Raw genomic sequence first — 20152 nt, 5'->3', positions numbered from 1 at the left:
GCAACCATCTCAAGGTGAGCAAAGCAAAACAAAACTTTGAGCTCAAAAATGGAGAGTAAATTGGAAGTTAGGGCATTGCATCTCAATACAAAGCACAACAGTAAGACGACTGAACTTAAATACTGTGTCCATAATTTTGCTGTGTGCAAGGCTCGGAGGATGGATTTAGGAAGTATTATATAACGTTGAATTAGTTTCTAAACCCATAAACATAAAAACCATGCGCGTGCATGAGCGTACGCAGCAGCATTCGCGAGCGGAAAAGCATCCTCGCGAGGACGTACATCTGTTCCGCGCGCACAAATGCTGTCTCGCGAGCATAAGGCTGTGGCCTGTTCTCTGCGCTTGCGCCTCTGCCAAACACTCGCTTGCTCCTCAAGTTCAGTTTTGACTCTTTGGCGGCGGGGATAGTGGCTGATGTCTCCGCTCCTTTGGTTGGTCAATACCCACAGTCTCCACCCTCTGACCCCATATTTGGCAGACTCATCAGTATGTCAGAGATAGAAGGGTTAAAGACCTATGTGAAGTTGCCCCCCTAGTTACCCACACCCCTTTGTACATGACTCTCTTCCACTGCTACACGTCTGGATGATTCCTTGAGCCAGCACCATCAAAGTTGGGGGAGCCATTTTAAACCCATGGAACTGTGACATTGCGGACGCAGCATACAATCTATCGACTTACAAAGATCTGCATGGACATCTGGCTCTTTGATGGACCTCACCCACAGTTTACGCCACACATTTATTAAAGCATGATGATTTTCTTTATATTTTGTACTGTTAGTATGCTCAGGGGGAGCCAGTCAAACCTGGACACCCAGAGATTTTTCTCTCCTTAATAGGGAGTTTTTGGTTCCTCACCTCTGCTGTCTTCTGCCATTCTTTTCTTCATCCCTTTTTCCCTGTACCATGAACCATTCAGTCTACTTGCACTAACAATGGATTGCCACACACTTTTGTCAAGTGCCTAGCCAACTCCATTGTGTAAGGCTCTACATAAAAATTAATTAAATTTAATTTAGCTCCAGCCTTGTACCAATGTTATGCGTAACAATGTATTGGCACCAGAACACTCTTGCCCAGATCTGCTTGCACATGAAGACATGTTGTACATTGAAATGAGCTGATTGCCCCCCCCCCCCCATTTTTTCCCACCATCTACACATCTTTTCTTTGTGTCTATTGTGCGTGGGTGTGACCTGTGGCGAAGGCGTTGGAGGAACATGCATACTGGGGCCCACATCTTCTAGGATCGCCCCTGCCTGTGGCAGACTGGCACTTCCAGGCTGTACGTTTCCTCCCTGTCACGTGCCTCCTCGTGTGGTCTCCAAGACTGCCACAACCCCAATTACACCAATGGCAGTTATATGGGCTGTGTCATTGTTTTATTTTCCAGGCAAAGAAAGTATTTTCAAATTATTTGCATGCATTTACCATAGGAAATTTCTGCATCTCCATGTATGGGATGTAAATCTTTGCATTTATAAGTAGATTCTTCCGCCCTGATTTCATTTTGTGTTATTTTTAGTGGATATATAAAGGTTTTGCTATTTCATATTGTTCTGTAGAGGTAGTAGGCGATGGTGGTGAGATGTATTCCTTACTGTCACATTAACTGGAATTTATTAACTACAATCATACATGTTATTGCCGTACATGTTGCTATGGTCTCTTCATATAAGATATATTTACTTTATGCATAAAATTGTGGCACTACAATCTAACGATATTACAATGAATCCTGTTACCATAAGCGGTCTCATTTAAAATTTTCTTTATTTGGGGATTTGTATCATTTTTGGGGAAAAAAAATGTTTTCACAGTAAGAAGGCATAAACGATAATCTGATTATAAGGTGTGTCTGTGATTAAAAAGCTTAGTTGGCATTATTAGTAAGTGAAATAATATACAAATTGCACATAAGCTTATTTTTCAAAATGCAAGCTTATCCATTCATCAAGAAAAACAGATTGCAGTTTCACAGATTTAATTATGGAATGAAGCATTATATCTTTGTTTATTAGACATACAAGCAATGTTTAATATTTTTAAAATAGTTTTATATTTGCTTTTAAGAGCTTTTTAGGCTATGTATGCCTGTCTGTCACATCGCCTATCCCCTCCTCACTGGAAAATGTGTGAAGATGACCAATATCTTATTTATCTTGGGTGGATTGACACTCCAGTGACAGTTTTAAGACATCTAAAACAATATAATCAAAGTTCCCAGGAATAAATTCATATGCAAAATGACAGTATACAATTGCATTACATTTGTTGAATTGGAGCTTTGATATTCTCTCTGAATCCAAAACTGAACACTGGAAATATAGACTTAGGTTGTCATTGTACTATTGATTAAAATTATTGATACGCCCTTCTATTTTGTTGACCTACATTTTCCAAAGTGGTAGACATCATTGACCTGAAGCACTGTTTAATAAAAAAGAGCATTAAACTAAGACTAAACAAGAAGCTTGACACAACAAGTTAGCACTCTCTTCATAGTTAAGTTACAGCAGGCTCAGTCACCAGTTCTGTGGGGCTGCACCAAGGTAAATAAGAGTGTTTAGAAGAACTAATAGAGATTCTGTGAATTTTGTTTAGCAAAAATAAGCCCTCAGAACAGATAGCAGGGAGAAATTGCTTAAGGCATCTTGAATATATAATTGGTAGATAAGACATGATCAAAGCTGACAAAGCTTACATAAGAATTAACTACATTGTACTACATACAAAATCTGATTATCCACAAGACATGCATGTGTACAGTAATACAAAATGGTGCTTGTTTGTTAAATGAAAGAGGTAAACGTATGAAAAATGTGTGCATTAGAAGAATGATAGATGAAGGATGTTAACAGGAAGAAAGATATTGAGGTGATGGATGCTATGGATGGGAAATAGAAAAAAATATAAAATGACCCATCATTTTTTCTCCTCTTCCTCCTCCTCTTCTTGCTCTTCTTGTTCTTTCTCTTCATCTAATTGGTGCAGAGCGGAGGAATGGCGCGGTAGGGAATCTTCCTGGGGCAAAGTGGCAGACAGGGTATATTCATGGTCTTCATCTTCTGCCAAGGACTGCTCAGCATCTATGTGGATGGAGGAGTTAGTGAGGGCGTCCTCCAGCGCTGGGGCCAGGTCAGAGTGCACCTCAGTGAAAGGGAGATTTTCATCTAGGCTTTTAATGGGAGCCATCTCAACTGCAGCCACTACTGCCGGTGGTTCCTCAGCCTTCGGAGAAGCCTGGGTGTCCTGCGTTTTCTTGAGACCGAATGAGAGAGTCGGCACCTTAAAGGAGGAGCTCTTGGCGCTGGGGTTGCTCTGCTTGAGCTTCTCACGCTTCTCAATGGCCACACTGGTACTGATCTTGGTGCTGATCTTATTCATCTTCTTTTCAATGTTCTGACGAGAGAAGGCCTTTTTGAGGCTATCAACTTTCTTCAGGCTGGAACGCTTGATCTTTTCAGCCCGGGACTTCTGCATTGTCTCATCCATCTTCTCTCCAATCACACTGTCGTCGTCTTCCTCATCAAGCCCCAGTTCTTCATCAGATGATAAGTTTATTGTCTGAAGCCCCTCTTCCTGTGAATGATTGGCATCCACCATGGGCACCTCTTCCTCGGCGTCACGAGGGTAGGGCACAGGGTCCTTAACAAAGGCAGTAGCAGGGATTTCATTCTCCTCCTAAAGCAATAACACAAACAAAAAAAAAGTTTAAAGTTCATAATCTTATTATTCTTCCAGCATTTGGTATTTAGCTTACGTGACACTATTCATGTTATTTAACTGCAAAAGGGCTTATTTTTCATTAAAAATCATATATTAACTATGAAAGTCAGAGAAACAGCTGTGGTCATGGGTGGCTCAGTGAGTGAAAGTGTGGTGGGCTTCATCTAGATATGCTAGTTTTTTCCCACAGTCTCAGGGTGAACCACAGCCTGGTACCCTGTGCTGCCTGGGACTCTAGCCCACGAGCCCCCAGCCCACCCCCCCCCCCCCACCCCGCCCCACCCCACTGCCTAAGACTATCACATGAGGTTTAGTATATTAAACATGGATGGATGTATGCATAATATGGTTGTCTCAGGAAGGACTATTAAGTGGCAAAGATTATTCTTATTAAACTGGTGTTTTCTGTTTGTTAGTGGTTTGTTTGTTTGTTTGTTGCACTTTCAAATTTATTTTTGAACATCCATGCATCTTGGTACCCTGTGCTGCTTCGGACAGACCCTAACCTACCGACTGCTGACATCTGCCTAACTAATCATGTTTACATCTATATCAAAGAATTCTTCTATTCATCAAACCACGTAAAATTGCTAATAATGTTCTTGATTTTAATATAGTTCCCTGCCTCGTGCCCATTGCTTTCGGGATAGGCTCCGGACACCCCGCGACCCAATAGGATAAGCGGTTTGGAAAATGGATGGATGGATGGATTTTAATATGGGTCCAGTTAAAGATACTCTTTCTATTTATGGGGGCTTGTGCAAAAAATGTGTAGAGTTCAATCAAATTTGCAAAAATATGAAACGTGTCGTCTAAAGCTGTGTACGTACAAGGGTTTCTCCATTGGTTTCTAAGGCAAATTAAGAGAATGTGATTTATGCTGTTGGAATGCATGGAACGGAGCTCAGCTGCGAACTACAGTCCACAATCACACAAAGGCGATCCCTCTCTTGTCGTGGAAACAACGATGATGTAAATGCAAAAGTCAGGAAAAGAGGAAGAACACCAGGATGAAGCAGCACTCAGAATTTCCATAGGTGTTTTTTTTTTTTGGGGGGGGGGGGGGGTGATTAGTTGTTTGCTAAGCTCGTTCTTTCTGTCACATCCCTTTCCCCCATTTTATTCTTGCTTAGGTTTAGAAACCTTCGCTACTCGCGATGATCAAAGTAAAGGTTTGTTCCTTGGAAGAGAAAAAGCCGCATAGTTATGAAAGATTTTATTAGTGCAAAATCAGGAGGAATCCTAAGCAACAATGGTCTCGCAAAACTCGCAATGTTTATATTAACATCGCTGATCTGTTATAGGGTACAGGACGTGCAGGAATGGCATTTTTAAAATTATAATTAGGAAACTATAGATGTATTGTTCATTATTCCAGAATCCCAACATCATCACCATCATCCTTTGTAATTTTTACGGAAACACTTTCTCATTCTAATACATATCTTGCACTAGAGCAGTCCATTCCCCTCTCCCTTGAATTGGTACATACAGTAGTTCCTGGGGAAGATTATAGATGTATTTTCACCAATGTCCCAGTGTCTACACTCACATCTGTGTCGGTTCTCCAAGCCATGGTCTCATTTTTGGGGTTATTCCATGACTCTCAAAGTTTATTTGTATTTTAAGTGGCATCCGTCTCTATGGCTGCACTGCTATTTCACAGTCATTATTTATTATTTTGGATTGTGATTCATACACCAACTGGAAACTTGTCCTACCCTTGTCCCACATTCACAATGTCAAATGAATTGGGAATTCGCCAGCAGATAACTACAGTAATGTGGATTCTTTATAGAAGGGAGCACACATATGCAGTCCATAAAGTGCTCTCTTTGCATCTAAGATACTGTAATTAAGGCGCAATGGTAGTATTACACAGGCATCTGCTATGTATTGTGTGTGATGTAATATTAATGTACAGCTGGTGTGATTTGAATGCAAAGACAGAAGCGGAATTATCTGTATTCATGAGGAGTCTTTCCATAAAAATTGCAGCTGTACTTAAGAGAATTACCCTAGGAAATCTGTAACTGGTGGCATATTGTGAAGAATAAAGAGTTTTGAGACCTTAATGAGACATTCTGAGGCAGTAAAAATATGCAGTAGAGGATATAACACAAACATCAGATACAAATGATTCCTTCATGTTGGTCTACACATAATTTCCACTAAACCTCGTCTCCTTTGTTGCCCTTCATCCATATGAATATTCATTCTGCATACTACTGAAAAAGGCACCAAGATCAAGAAATGTATAGTTTTTTACTTGCAAATAAATCTCTCTTAGCATGCAAGCTAGAGTATCACAATACTTCTCATTCTGTTCACCGAGAATAAAGAAATCTTTATGCTTAAAGAATACAGTTTAAATGAAGTCCTTAATTCCTTAAGAAACACATTCATCTCCTAACCGCTTATCATAGTCAAGGTCATATGGTAGGCCTGGAGCCTGTACCAGGCAGCATAGGGTAAGGCTGGGTACTCTCCATATAATTTCCAAATAAACCAAAGACTACTCTTTAAAATCTAAAATTACTTTTTAGAACTATTGTGGTTTTTAGATAAACACCCATTACATTGACCAGCAGAAGTGGCTGTAAGATGGATGGATGGATGGATTTACTAATGGATGCATGCATGCATGCATTTAAATTGTTTGGCCTGAAAAATCTTTCTGTCAGCATCAAAAACACTAAGTGTATTTTAAAAATCTGTCTTGCCTTCATCATGAAATACAGACAAGAACCAAAAATTCAACAAGAAATAACTTTAAGTTGACTTCAAGCTGAGTCTTACTCTTTTCTCAGTTTTTATCTTCTGCTGAGAGACTGGTTGTAAATATTACAGCTGGATAGTCTCAAAGAATAATGACTTAATGGAACTCCAAATATGCCCAAATATGTTCATCTACTGAAATAAGACAGCTATGCAAGAAGCATTTTATCTTCCTACATATTGTCACACCCAATTCAGAAATTCCTGGGTCAGATACAAATTACTGGAGCAGGCTGGTCTCCTCACTCGAGCATGAAGAGGGTCTCCCTGATTGTTGGCATCATTTACAGTTGGCGAGTAACTTGAAGTCAAGCTATTTCACCAATTTTACACCTTCACAAAGGTGCTCAGTACTGCAATCTTTAGTGGTACTTCACATGTAAACGCAGCTCTATGTTGTTTTGCCATTCCAGAAAGTAGACTCTTTGTCATTGAGTGCTGAGTGTGTGTGTGTCTGTATGGTCCAGGTATACATTGCAGTGTGGGGACATTTGGTCACACAATGTAATAAAAACCTGTTATTTTGATTCAATTTCATAAAAATCTGTGACTACAATCAAGAAACTAAAAATATCAGAAGTCTTGTATTTTGTAGAAATGAATGGATGGTCCCCACAATGATATGAGTCCAGGTGTGTGTGTGTGTATGTGTATATACACACACACAGACAACTTATTCAGTGCTTACTTAGTGGTGGTTTTGTACAAATGATTTATTAATTTGTCCACCCTCTTCCAATTCTGATATCATACAACATCAGAGCAACATGACATGTTTCTATGGACTTTCACTGGCATAAAGAGAATCAGGTTCAAGTATCATCAGATAATAGTTGGGATGTAAGCTAGGAATAAGGCATAAAAAACACATTCTACCCAGCAGACAGAAAGCTTTCCCCGTCTTGCCCTCCATTCCTATCATTCCTTTCTGTAACTTTCTGTCCTGAGTCTTACCTGGAAGATCAGCACTTTGAAGTTGTTCCTCTTGAGGAGATGGGAGTGGTTAGCTTCTAGTTTTTTCACCTGTATGGCCTGCTTGTCCATTTTGTCCTTAACCTCCTTCATGTGGACGCTGACCTTACGGGACTTTTCCATCAGCTTGCTGACAGTGTTGGAGGTGGAAGTGTGGCTCTTGGAGAGCTTGGTCATATCGGTTTGTATGCCACGCACAACACTCTCCATGTCCAGTTGCTGCTGTTCCATCTTCTGCTGATTTTCTTGGACGGTGTCCAGCATGTTGACGAGCTTGTCCAGTAGTGTCAGTACTGTAATAGCATTGACTTGGGTGTCCCCATTGTTGTCCTTCTTTGCTGCCGTGGACTCCCCTACTGGGACCCCCCCAGGCACTGTAGGTGACATCTGAGTGGGACTAGGGCTGGGCACCACAAGGTCCTGGCTTTCGTGTGGAGTCGCGCTGCTTCTCTCAGCCTGTACTGCATCTTCACCCATTCTGAAGTACAAATGTTCTCAAACTTGCCAAACTTTTCAACTCGGATTGCTACTTTTTTTCTACGTTCTTTTAAGTTAATTCTACCAGTTGAAGTCCAGATCTTCAGTTGAAGAAGCTGAGGAAAAAAACTTCTTCTTTGCACTTAGCTTTGGTGTCCCCACCCTTTTTCACATGGAACGTTCATACTCTCTCTCTCTCTCTCCCTCTCCCCCTCTGACTCTTTCAGATATAGCCACACAGCGGTCTAAAGCATAGGAACATTCTGTCTACACAACTTAGGAACCTCGCCCCATACTAATCTGGGAGGAGCTTGGTTTCCATGGCAGCCAGCCCGGCCCAGTGCTGGGAAAATCGCTTCTCCGTTTGTATATGTGTGAAGCATAAACTTAAATCCTCCCTAAAGTCTGTAAATTTGCTTTTTGTCTGTTTTTTTTTTTTTTTGCTCTGAGGAAAGGAACAAAATATGGAGAATAATTAGGGTTAATGTCCTGGCATGAAATCACAAGGTGTGCGTATTTTTCTTTTATAGTGCTGCATTTTTATTCATTTATTTTTTATTATTGATTAATAGCTCCTGAAAAGCACCAGTTCGGCTTATTTATGTTTCTCTTGGATGTTGCACCAAATGGATCTCAGTAGAGACGATGCTTTAGCGGTTGTGTAAGTGTACAAAGTCTGTCCAAACAGACCTACACTGCCTCTTTGTGTTTTGTATGCGCCTCACCTTCCTGTCGCACTTTTCCATGTATCGATGGTTTAATAGCTCTGCCTTCCTGCGGGAGCCATTGTTTGCGTGCTCTCTATGACGTCCTCTTTCCTGAGTAATGCTGAAAATGTGGAAACAGTGCCTCATGGGAATGTGGAGCTCCTACTCGCATTCCAATGCCTTTACTTACCACTCCTTTCCACACCGTGACAGATACTACACCTTTAAATATAACTCTAATTAGGAAAAAACGCATAGTTTTACAGTCTTCAGAGGTATTCAGAATAGAGTTTTCCAAGATACTGATCGGCGATTACACAATATGTGATGAAAATACACCCTCTACTGGGAAAAATCTGCAACAACATGTCCTATTTAAAAATGTTTTCCGTATGTAAAAGTTGAAATATGAGGCACGATATTATGAAACGTTTACGTTACTAAAAAGCATACTGAATTTGCAATTTCATACGCCTTGTTTAGCCCTTCAGCTCGGTGCCTCGCATGACAATTGTTTCACAACGCACCATGCATTTTTAAAGTATTTCCCATGCAGATTTCTGTGCTGTGCTAATGGTCAGGGTTATGATTCTCTATTCCATTTCCGCTTCCCGAATGGAAAGACATTCACCACGGGGAGGAAGAGGGGGCTTTCGCTAGAAGTCTAAATATGTACCTTTTACCAATTAACTGAAATATAACCACAAATTATATATTCAGTTTGCATAGTGTGTGGCCCTTCACCTTGGTGCATTCGCTGCTTCACAGTGCAGAATGAAGTTACTCCGGAACTGTTACACACAGCTATAGTCAGAATGGGCAGTTGCTTAGGGTCCCATATGAGTTGTGGAGGAAGATCCTCTTTTTTTTGGTAGGAGGGTCTCCCAAGTTAAACTTTTCCCAGGGACCCAGAAAAGATAGATATGGCCCTGACTATACATGACTGTACACATATCATGGCGGCGGAGCACGGTGCAGGCAGGAAGAGTGACGATCCACTGGGCAGCTCCGAGACAAACCAGATTCATTAGCAAAACTGAAACCAAGACAGATGCACACTAGGAAGATATAACAGCACCACAAGGGGTCAGATCTAAACTAGCAAAGAGAACCATAAATAAACCTGCAACAGGAACCTGGCAACAGCTCTTAGGAAACATGCACAGTAACACCACATAGTAACAGCAAGCACTTAAATACAATAGGCAATCAGGCTAACGAGAGGAGCAGGTGTGGAACAGACAGTTAACCAAACAGATCAGGCACTAGCTACAAGGCAGAGGTGACATTACTAGTACCAAAACTAGGGAACATAACCACTAACTGGGAATACAATCCTAAGATAGTAAACATAACTACAAAATAAAATGAGTATACAACACAATACAAGCAGGGCAATCTTTCACAAGGAGACAATGAAAAACACAGGGGAACGGAAAACCACTAATAAACAGGTAAGGCCTGGCCAGAGGTCAGCCTCAAATTCGTAACCAAAGGGTTGCCAGTCTCTGAACCACATGCTCAATCTACTGAGCTATGCAGCAATGCAGGGGACAGTATAAACACACAAGGGTAACAGGGATGGAGTGAAGAGGTGGGATGGTCAGCGACACCTGCTGGCCAAACATAGAACAGACATGAAAAGGCAAGGTCACATGGAGCTAACCCTGACAGCACAACCAAGTAACAATAAGGACCATCCCTAACTAACCAATGTATTGGTATGGTTTTCTTTTTTTAGGTGTCTTAATTTCTAATTCCAACAGCTAGATCACCAGACCGTCAGTGTTCAGGTCTATTGTGTTTTTCCCCAATTAAGTCATTTTCCAATGCTGTTAACTGGAACAGAGGACTGTCAGAGACCCAGTGATCAAATCATTTTATTGGGAATGACAAGGAGAGCAAAGTAATAGGTGATTGCTATGGAGTGAAAAACAATTTTTATGGTCAATTCTATGCTCTGCCCTTCTGAGTCTGATGCAAATAACAAAAAGACACGAAACACGACAATAGTAAGCTGATACTTTAACAAGAGAACATACTTAGTGCTTAGGTTGATACTGGATTCCCTAATGTTATAAATTACAATTAATTTGTATTTTAAAAAAAAAAAAACGGTCACAGAATATCTTGCGAATGGGGCCTGTCTGAGCATCTTCAGAGTGATAGCCATTGCTTATACAAAAGCTTGGAATGTAAATAAACACACATGCAACTTGTAGTATCAATCACAGCTTGGGAGACCGTTCTGCCAGTGAAGCTAAATGGAAGAGGTTTCTTAGTTACCCAAGACACAGAACGGTGTGTATCAGGCTGCCGAATCACAGCATGCTGGGGATTCTCAAATGTCGAGTTCGGGGCTGCAGAAAATGTGCTTTGTGACAGTAATTGGCCACCAGTCTCGGCAAACACAAGGTAACTAAGGGCAATTCATCCATCTGTTTATCCAGTAATGCAGGGGTCGGAAACCTGCGGCTCTTTGACCACGCGGCTGTGGTTTTTCTCAGAACGATAGACGCATTCACCTTTTCATGTCTTAACATATTATGATAATACTGTGGCAGGAACGGTAAGGGGAAAGGCTTAACCTTCCTGTGGTGTTAGGGTCGGCACCGACCCGTTTTTAAGTCTAAAATGCATAAAAGCACTCAAAACACATGCAAACCCGAAACAAAACAACAAGAGAAAAGAAAAACACAAAACACTATAATCTAAATAAAGATAAGATGGCAGCTCGAGTCACTAAAGCAGGAGACTACAAGAACTTGTAGCTACAGCTTAGCCAGCAGTAAGAAAGTTGCTGGACAGAAAATTAACACACCATGTTCAACTGGAACATAAATGAGGGGCAAGCGGTAGAATGCAGACTAGATCAGTGGACAGATGCAGAACTGACCACACACTCCGGAGTCAATTACGTTAATTAATAAATAAATCATTTATTCATGGGTTATTATTGTCATTGTTCATCTAGATATTTCTTTAACGAATGAATGACGTGGTCCGTTGCCTGTTTCTGTGGTGTCTTAACTGCATCATTTCTTCCTCAAAGTCACTCTTAATGACGTGCCAGGTCTTCGTAAAAAATATATATTTAATCCGATATACAGGTGCAGGTGGCGTCATGACTTAAGAAAATTAAACATAGAACTAAAAATCTAAATGTAAAAATACAAAGACGGTAATTGGAATAATGCAAAATAAACGTCTTTTTCAGTAGAAATGCATATAAAATAAAAAATATATAAAAATGAAAAATGCATGCGATGATGAGACAAACGTTGAGAAATAAAGACAAAAATAAACAAGTGAATAAATGTAATGTGCAAACAGCTTGCGAAGGAGACTGTAAGGGTGTGAAACTTGTGCAGTGGGTAGTAAGATTATGAGACAGTTTCTCATGGGTCCTAATTTAAAAGGGCGATCCCTTGGGGGAAGAAGCTGTTTAGGTGACGGTTGGTACTTGTGTTCAGGGTTCTTACTCAATGCCGCCGCCGAGACGGAAGCCGCTGGAAAAGGGACGGCAAATAGTCTATATACTGACCCTCTTCATAATTGTATGACTGCCCATTTAATTCTAGATGTAAAACTTCACTTGCAGTTTTAATAATGATATAACCATAAGTGAACAAATGCATAATGCAAAAAAGAAACATGTTTTAGTATTATTTTGACCGGTTACATGTTGCGTGAAAATGTTTGTACTTTGCGTGACAATTGTTTCACAACAGCATTTATTATGCAGATTTCTCCGCACGCCGCTTCCGGTTAGGGTCACGACTCTCCACCCAGTTCCGCTTCCCGACTGGAAAGATGTCAGGTTGTATTCGCCATTGGGAATTTAGGGAGAGGGGGATTTCTCTTGAAGCTACGATGTAATCCTGAATACGCATCGGCGAAGTTTTTTTTTTAAACTGAAATATGATCACCCATTATATGTTGTCAGTAGGTGTATTTCTCATACTGTTCCTGATTGAAGGTAAGGTTTTCTATTTTTAAAAGCCTTTTTTGTGAACGTTTCCGTGAACCTTTGCGTCGTCGGTGAAATTGAGCACGCATCTGGTTTTAATTAATTGATCAAGTTGCAGAGATCGGAAAGGTTTGCATCGTAATGATAGAGCTGACGCTCATTAAGTCGTATTGCTATAGACATTTTGTATTGTTTTATTTTTGTGCGCGTAGCTGTTGACGAACAGATTAAAATGAACTATAGTTTAAGAAAAGTCAGAAATGATGGAAGAACATAAGATTATGGAATAAAAATGCATTATAATGAGAAGAACGTGGACGGAATCCCTGAAGTTTATAACCTCGCTGGTTTATGTCCTGATTTCGGGTACTTAATTGAATCCGTGCATACTTTTGATTTTGTGTACCACTTTACAATAAGGCTCCCTTTTGCCACTTATAAATGGTAGTCGGACGGATTATGGGTTGTGTGGGCCCCTGGGCAAAACGTTCAATGCGGGCTTTAAGTTTAGTTGTATAAATGTGACCCGTCGCCACGAAATAAGTCTTAAGTCGCACTGGTAGAATTTCACCAGTAAGACTCATTTCGTGGTGATGGGTCACAAATACTTAGCTGGAAATTACATTTTACCGCATGACATCTATACCAGTAATACATACATGAAAAGTAAGCATAACGTGAGCTTTTGTGTGACAGTGCTTTGTAATAATGTATTATTTCTTACTATTCAATAGGTTTGTCCCTGCCAAGGCTGGAGAATGTAACAATTGATTCTTATAATTTACATAATGTGATACGTTGGAGTGCGCTACAGCCTTTGGACAATACAACATTAAAATACATGGTTCAGTATAAATAGTAAGTATCTTTTCATTCAGCCTGTGGCGACGTGTGAATCCAGACAAGCCCTGAATGATTTGTTTAGCTTAGATGTTATAACAACTGTGCTGTCAGTTTGAGAATGTCATACATCACAACAGTTCTATAGTCCAGGGCTGCGTTTCCATAACCTTCGTAATGCTACGATTATCTCAACTTTGAAGGGGGGAGAATTCAATATGACGGCCCTCAGGCAGATTGGGACTCTGGGCTGAGCCCTTGATACCTTTAGATCAGGGGGTCTCCAACTCCAGTCCTGGAGAGCTACTGTCCAGTAGGTTTTCTATCCTACCTGCCTTCTGATGAGTCACTCCTGTTCCTGGTATTTACCTGAGAATTAGTGTGGTTCATCAGAAGTAAGGTAGGGTGGAAGATGTACTGGACAGCAGTTCTCCAGGACAGAACTGGAGATCCCTGCTTTAGGTCCTAGCAGTGCTCATGTTCCCATTATTTAAACATTAATAAAATTATTAATGTCCAAGATTTTCTAAATAGCATGTATAGTTAATATAACAGTTTAACACAGCCGTGGGATTCTGATGAAAAGGGACTGATTCAGTGTGTGCTTCATTCAGCAGTGGCATTGATGCTTGGAAGAATTATGAAGGCTGTGCTCCTACAGTGGACACCTATTGCAGTTTTCTTCCTCAGCATCCATACGTTAACGTGACCCTGCGGGTCCAAGCTCAGGCTGGAAACCACACTTCACCATGGTCTCAGACTCAGCCATTTATGGGACACATTCAGAGTAAGAGTCAACTTTCTGTTTACCTCATGCCACCTACAATATATCAGTCATGTCATAAAATATGCAATTATAAAGCAGCCGTCAAAGGGGATTGTAACGTTTTGGCGTAAATAAAAAATTTATAACAAAAAAGAGAGATTTTCACAATCTTTTTAAAACCACTGGGTGATACACCCTAAAATATTTCTCAGTTTTTTATAGCTAACGTCATCCTTCTAACCATAATTTTCAGTAACTACCTATCAGGCCTGTTCTGGTTTGCTTGGCGCCTGTTCCGGGAAACCGTTGGCATGACTCATCCTTGATGTGCCTTGGCCGGTCACAGTACTGCATTCTCTAACCCCTGGAGCCATGCTCGCTTAGGAGGAAGCATTGTGGCCTCGTGTTATTGGTGTAATTCTCTGTAGATTTTGTGCCCTTTGAAGAAATCCCATCCTGAGTGTCTGCTGCCATAGGATTCCGGCTTAGCATGACCCTGCACCGGACTCTGGTTATATGGGCCCTTCACTGGCCCTTCACTGGCCCTTCACTGCCCCTTCACTGCCCCTTCACTGGCCCTTGTTTTTTCAGGCGTACTTGCGCCTCATGCTAGTTATAGGTTTGACCTTCTTTTGCCTGCAAGATTGTTTCATGGGTAAATGGGTTCAGGGAAGCCATTCTGCAGCCCAGTGTTGCACAAAGCTGTTGTTTCTGGACGTTCTGGTTAATGTTGTGCATAGCTCTTCTCTTCTGACGTCGGAATTCCGGAACCAAATCTCATCACATTGAAAATCACTTAACTGACACAACTGCTCCAATACTAATGTAGTTGCTACTTATTGAGAGAATTGGTGTACCTTATAAACTGACCACTGAGTGTAGGTGATGGATGTCTTATTAGCATGAAGATAATGGATTATACTAATACCTCTCTCGGCTTTTAAGCTCCTTGGTGTTTGTCGTGTAATTTCAGCGTGCCCTAAAATGGATCATTTAAGGGATGCAGACAATTTCAAAATATTTCGTGAAATTTAATATTTTTCTTATATATAGTTTTAGGCCACAAAAATTCAGGTTTGGTCATGGAATGGATGGAAGTCAGACATTAAACTCTGTGGTTGACAAACCAGTTAAATGATTTCTATTTTTTTCCTTTTCTACGAAGTAGGTAGAGTGTGGGTATTTGAAGTTTCACAATAAATCCACAAAACACTTCACAAAGAGTACTTGGATTACAGATGTATTTCATGGAGATCAGAAAAATGAATCCTGGTCAGATAGACCTTATCTGGTCATCATACATACTGCCCTGATGGTCCAGCTCTGCTAGTTCTACCAGGATGTTGTGACATGAGCATTCATCGAGCCGTGCCAGGAGGAATTGCACAATTTAAGGATTTTTTTCCCCTTTCTATTGAAGCCGGGGGATTAAAAGATAAATACAGTCACTGCTTTATAGGGGTGTAACTACACAAAACTGACGATTCGTTCTGAACCGCTGTTTTGAGTTCATGGTTCGGTCTAGTTTTGGTACAGCAGAGAAAACGGACTTTGAAAATGCTACCAATTATGCAAACACATGAACAGTTGTAAACTAAAGCAATATGTTTGTCGATATATTAAAAACCTAACATGCTTACAGTATATTGTAAACAAATATGTAAAATCGAAAATGTACTAGCCATAATGAACTAAATCCCATCTAAATCCTTTGTTGTGTACTGTTGAGTGTGATTGCATATCTGTAGTGATAAACACCTCTATAGCTGTAATGTGTTTATTTCAGTTTGAATTTCCTGGAATAAATGCCACAGGCAGACAAACTCGCAGAGGTTTCTGCCTTGCTCCGGTCTTACACGCACGTGGATGATGTCGTTTCAAATGAGTTTGCATGTTTGCTTGTGTTTTAAGCAACATGTGCAAGTTTAGTATAACAAAGGTAACAGACAGCCTTGGTCTTATCAACTACTCTCTCTCCCAGTGTTGATGTTGTTTACTGGGAAACCACAATGTTCGTAAAGCAGGGATTATTAGTGACTGTAACCAACTCACAGTTTCCATGTTGAGCATTGATTTGTGAGTTTAGGTTGCACCCATGTCAAATGTGTTCATTTGTTTCATTGTGCGTACCGAACCAAAAATGATGTATGGAGTGTTACATGGCAAATGTATGTCCCATTGCAACCCTCAGAGGTGGAGATTTCAGGTCCAGAAAGTACAAATCCAGACCAGGATTTTGTTTCAGTCAACCAGTTGAGCATAAAGAGTCACAAGTCACAGAGTACTCAGCTGGTTGGTTGAAACAAACTCCTGATCTGGATTTGTACTTTCTGGACCTGAAAGCCATACTGTTCATTGTGTGTGGGCCACCCAGTAACAATGGTTTTAAGGAGACATGTGACATGTAGACCAGTTTATACTGAAACGAAAGCTCCCAATAAAGAAGGCTTGGAAAAAGGTACATTAGGGTAAGTTTTGTATTGGTTATCTATAGAATGGAAATATTTATCTTTTCCTTGTCTTTTACTGCCTTAGGTCGACTGGGACATCCAAACGTAACACTAACTCCTGTGGACCTCCACTCTTTACAAATTGAGGTTGACCCTGATACTAATCTCAAAAAATTGTATGGCGATGCACTCAAGTATAGAGTATTCTATGGAAAAGAACATGAACCTTTGAGGGTAGGATTAATTGTATAATTCTTGTCATAATGAGTAATTTAAAATCTTTTGCTGACTGAATATTTATTTCAATCAGATTGAAAGAACTTTGTAGTTTGCTCTATGTTTTTCGTTCCTGATTCGTTAGCACTTAAGCCACTCTACATTTTGATTAGTTAATATTTTTGTCAAATTGTTATGAAGACATAAGAATGATTAACAAGTTCGATATGCCACTTCCAAACAAATACAGGAACAGAAACAATAGCATTCAGAATCTCTGGGAATTTCTGTTTGCAGGGTGATAATTAATTAATTAATTACTTAATTGCTTCCGGGATAGGCTCCAGACCCCCGTGATCCTGCAAGCGGGTATAGAAAATGGATAGTTGAATAGATGAAATGAATTAAAATTTAAAAATTTGCCACAAAATAAAACTGAGCATGACAGTCCTTGAGTTTGCTGCCTGACCTTTGTTTTAGCAATTTTAGCCAGTTGTACAGGATAGACACAGAGGGCTTCACATTAGGGACAGAGTGTGATGGGTGCTGCTGTTCGATTTTTCATAGATTCATGATGACTTGCCTTCCCCCATGACCATTACTTCGCTGGAGGCTGGGGTGAAGTATTGCTTTAAGGTGTACTACGTCATTTTCCCCGATAAGAGACTGGGCAACAGTGCCAGCAAATTGGAGTGCGTCACCACTGAAGAGTCGGGTAAGAAGTTGTTTAGACTTTTTATTTGTTTTTAAACGATTGCTCATAACATTTCAAATATGAAAGGATTTTAGCTTTAGCTAAGTGCTTTTTCTTAATTCCCATGCAGATTGCTGTCTCGTTGCTGTGCTTAACATCTGTTTTAGTAAACATGTTTTCCTTCCTATCTTCAGAAAAGGAGAGGGTGATCCGAATAGCGTGGCTGTCAATTCTTTTTGTCATCCTTTCGGGTGCAGTTATATCGGGATGCATCTTTGTGGTTATCCAAAACTACAGCAAAATCAAAGAGTCTCTGTGGCCTGATCTCAGTGTAGACTCGTGGATTCTGGAGGTATTATACTTAATTCCGTGTCATGTGACAAGAAATATACAGATAGCAGGGCTTTAGATGGGCGTACCACTCTCTCTGGATGCTAGCTTTTCTATATTATACTTACACCCTCAGTTTGATAAGCAGATTAGTAGTATGCCTAAAATATTAATGAGGGATGTATTGTGAATCCCAAAAGTTGGTAATCTAGTATTAAATTCAGTTATCGGAGCATATTGCTGTTTTGTTATACCGTGGAAGCGATAAGCACTTTAGTGGCGGTGAAGAAAGGGACAGCTCAACAGTCGCAACATCTTTTAAAAGAGGAGCTATCATGGTTAAACAAGGTAAATAGACATCATGGTGTAGCAGTACCTTTTGAAGTTTAAAGTCCATCATGTTTAATAGACATAAGGATACGCTGAATTTATATAGATTACTAACTTTTGAGCTTCACAATATGCCTTTCGTGAATATTTTACTAGTACAGGCGGTACTCGGGTTAAGACGTCTCGACATACGTTTCGAGTTTACAACGCTCACTCCCGTAAAAACTTAAAAGAATTGAGATGTGAGCGTTTCGACGCCGTTAGCGACATATTTATGGACTATGTGGGCAAACTAGTTTGCTTACGTGCAGCGGAAGAATACGCAGTAATGCGGTGTATGAGTGAGGGAATCCCCGAAATACCTACACCATTCTGGACTGTTAAAAGTGCAAGTGTTCTGTTTGTGACGAGGAAAGCCGTATCGATGGAAGTGGAATTAGCCACTGTAGACAGTGTTTCAACTTGCACCAAAATTCGGGTTAAGTCACTGTCATAGGAACGCAACTGTGTCGTAACCCGAGAACCCCCTGTACAACTAATCTGCTTAACGGATTGTGGGAGTAAGTAAATGTCTATATAGTACCGAAAAGCCTGCGTCTGGACAGATTCATACGCCCTATATCTGAAGTCCTAAGATAGAACATAACTCGGAATATTAACATTGCACTTATGTGTTCAGTTGTTGCTCAGTGTTTTTGAACTAGAGTTTAACTAGTACAGTCTGCAGTATTATCGGAAATTACTGTGACTGGTAATAATACTGAAAGTGATATAATTGATGTTTTGCAATTGCTACAGTAGCCATTTAAAGTAAAAACACTTGCAGTATATACATCACTGAGTTTCCTAAACATTGTATCCTTTGAAATATTTATCATATTTATAACTTTTTATATTTTATTTTCAGTATGACTTCTCCAAAATACCTAAGGATAGGTTCTGCAACTCCTACTCCAAGGAGACCTGGGACAGGGTCTCTGTGATCATAGAGAATGACAATTATCAAGGAGAGGAAAGTTAATTTGCACAGCCTGGAAACTACTGTAGTATAAAGCACGTCCAGTTCTAAGATTGCAGAAAGTGAAGAAGACTTCTGATGTGTTAAATGTTAGTATGTTAGTTGATGAGTATTGTTTGGTAATGTTAGACTATAGGTGTCAAGTCTTGTGGTTTACTTGTGAGACTCGTGTTTGTTTGCCCATGTTGCCATGAATGGTTGTCATGCCAATCTCTACCCCAATAGACAACCGCATATCAAACTTGCATATTGTGTAATAACTAAATGTGATCAACTTGCAATAGTGACTCGATTTAAGAGGACGCAAGTAAACATTTTCCCTTGTGTAAGGGAGACCCCTAAGACACTAAATGGTTTTTATGTGGAAAATATGAGCCGTGTTAAACACTTATCTTTTGCTAAAGGGACAGTAAATAGTTTTTAATCTGAATGCCAAATTCAATGCATTTAACAATTCCCTACTCAATATCAGACTGGTAAGAGTGGATGCCTAAATATGGATTGATTGCATGATTTATTTCTTTGGGTATGTGTGGTAAAGAATGTTGATTTAATTCTCATAACACTTTCACAGCATTGATCTACTGGTGGAATGCTGATGGTATGACTACCTATTTTGATCAATTAAACATGTTTGTTTAAAAAGTGATTCTTACCAAAAGAAAATATTTAAATAGGGGGTGAAAAATGGTGGCGTGCACAGACGCAGCAGCTTCAGTAGATGGCACAGTATTTATAAATGACTATAGCAGAAATAATCATTGCTCACATCTGTCGGTTCTTGCACTGAAACACCATTTCAGTTTTTCAGCAACTTGTGGTCTTTCTGTAAACTGATCTGGAAGTTTAGAAGACTACATTTACAGCTAC

The 20152-nt window shown here is 40.1% G+C and overlaps 2 protein-coding genes across 3 annotated transcripts; one reads left to right on the top strand and one right to left on the bottom strand.

Moving 5' to 3' along the window:
• Positions 1–1759: 1759 nt before the first annotated feature.
• Positions 1760–8237, bottom strand: LOC125730796 (caveolae-associated protein 2-like). Its single transcript, XM_049005835.1, has 2 exons — positions 7467–8237; positions 1760–3689 (listed from the first exon to the last, which is right to left on the bottom strand). The coding sequence occupies exons 1-2, from the start codon at positions 7959–7961 to the stop codon at positions 2931–2933; spliced, it is 1254 nt and encodes a 417-aa protein (XP_048861792.1). The 5' UTR covers positions 7962–8237; the 3' UTR covers positions 1760–2930.
• A 4120-nt stretch (positions 8238–12357) lies between these two features.
• LOC125730812 (interferon alpha/beta receptor 1-like) lies at positions 12358–19927 on the top strand. 2 transcript variants are annotated; one of them, XR_007391117.1, is made up of 7 exons: positions 12358–12647; positions 13373–13496; positions 14093–14265; positions 16780–16928; positions 17478–17625; positions 17799–18282; positions 19172–19927. XR_007391117.1 is itself a non-coding variant. In XM_049005836.1 (7 exons), exons 1-7 carry the CDS (start codon positions 12590–12592, stop codon positions 19283–19285), a joined length of 924 nt encoding a protein of 307 aa, XP_048861793.1. In that variant the 5' UTR covers positions 12422–12589; the 3' UTR covers positions 19286–19927. The 2 variants fall into 2 exon arrangements, 1 of the variants encoding a protein (XP_048861793.1); XM_049005836.1 differs by having other exon boundaries at positions 12422–12647; positions 17799–17956.
• The last annotated feature ends 225 nt before the right edge of the window (positions 19928–20152 follow it).

This window comes from Brienomyrus brachyistius, chromosome 1, assembly GCF_023856365.1.
Source record: "Brienomyrus brachyistius isolate T26 chromosome 1, BBRACH_0.4, whole genome shotgun sequence".
Classification (NCBI taxonomy): domain Eukaryota; kingdom Metazoa; phylum Chordata; class Actinopteri; order Osteoglossiformes; family Mormyridae; genus Brienomyrus; species Brienomyrus brachyistius.
This window is presented reverse-complemented; position numbering and strand designations above follow the sequence as displayed.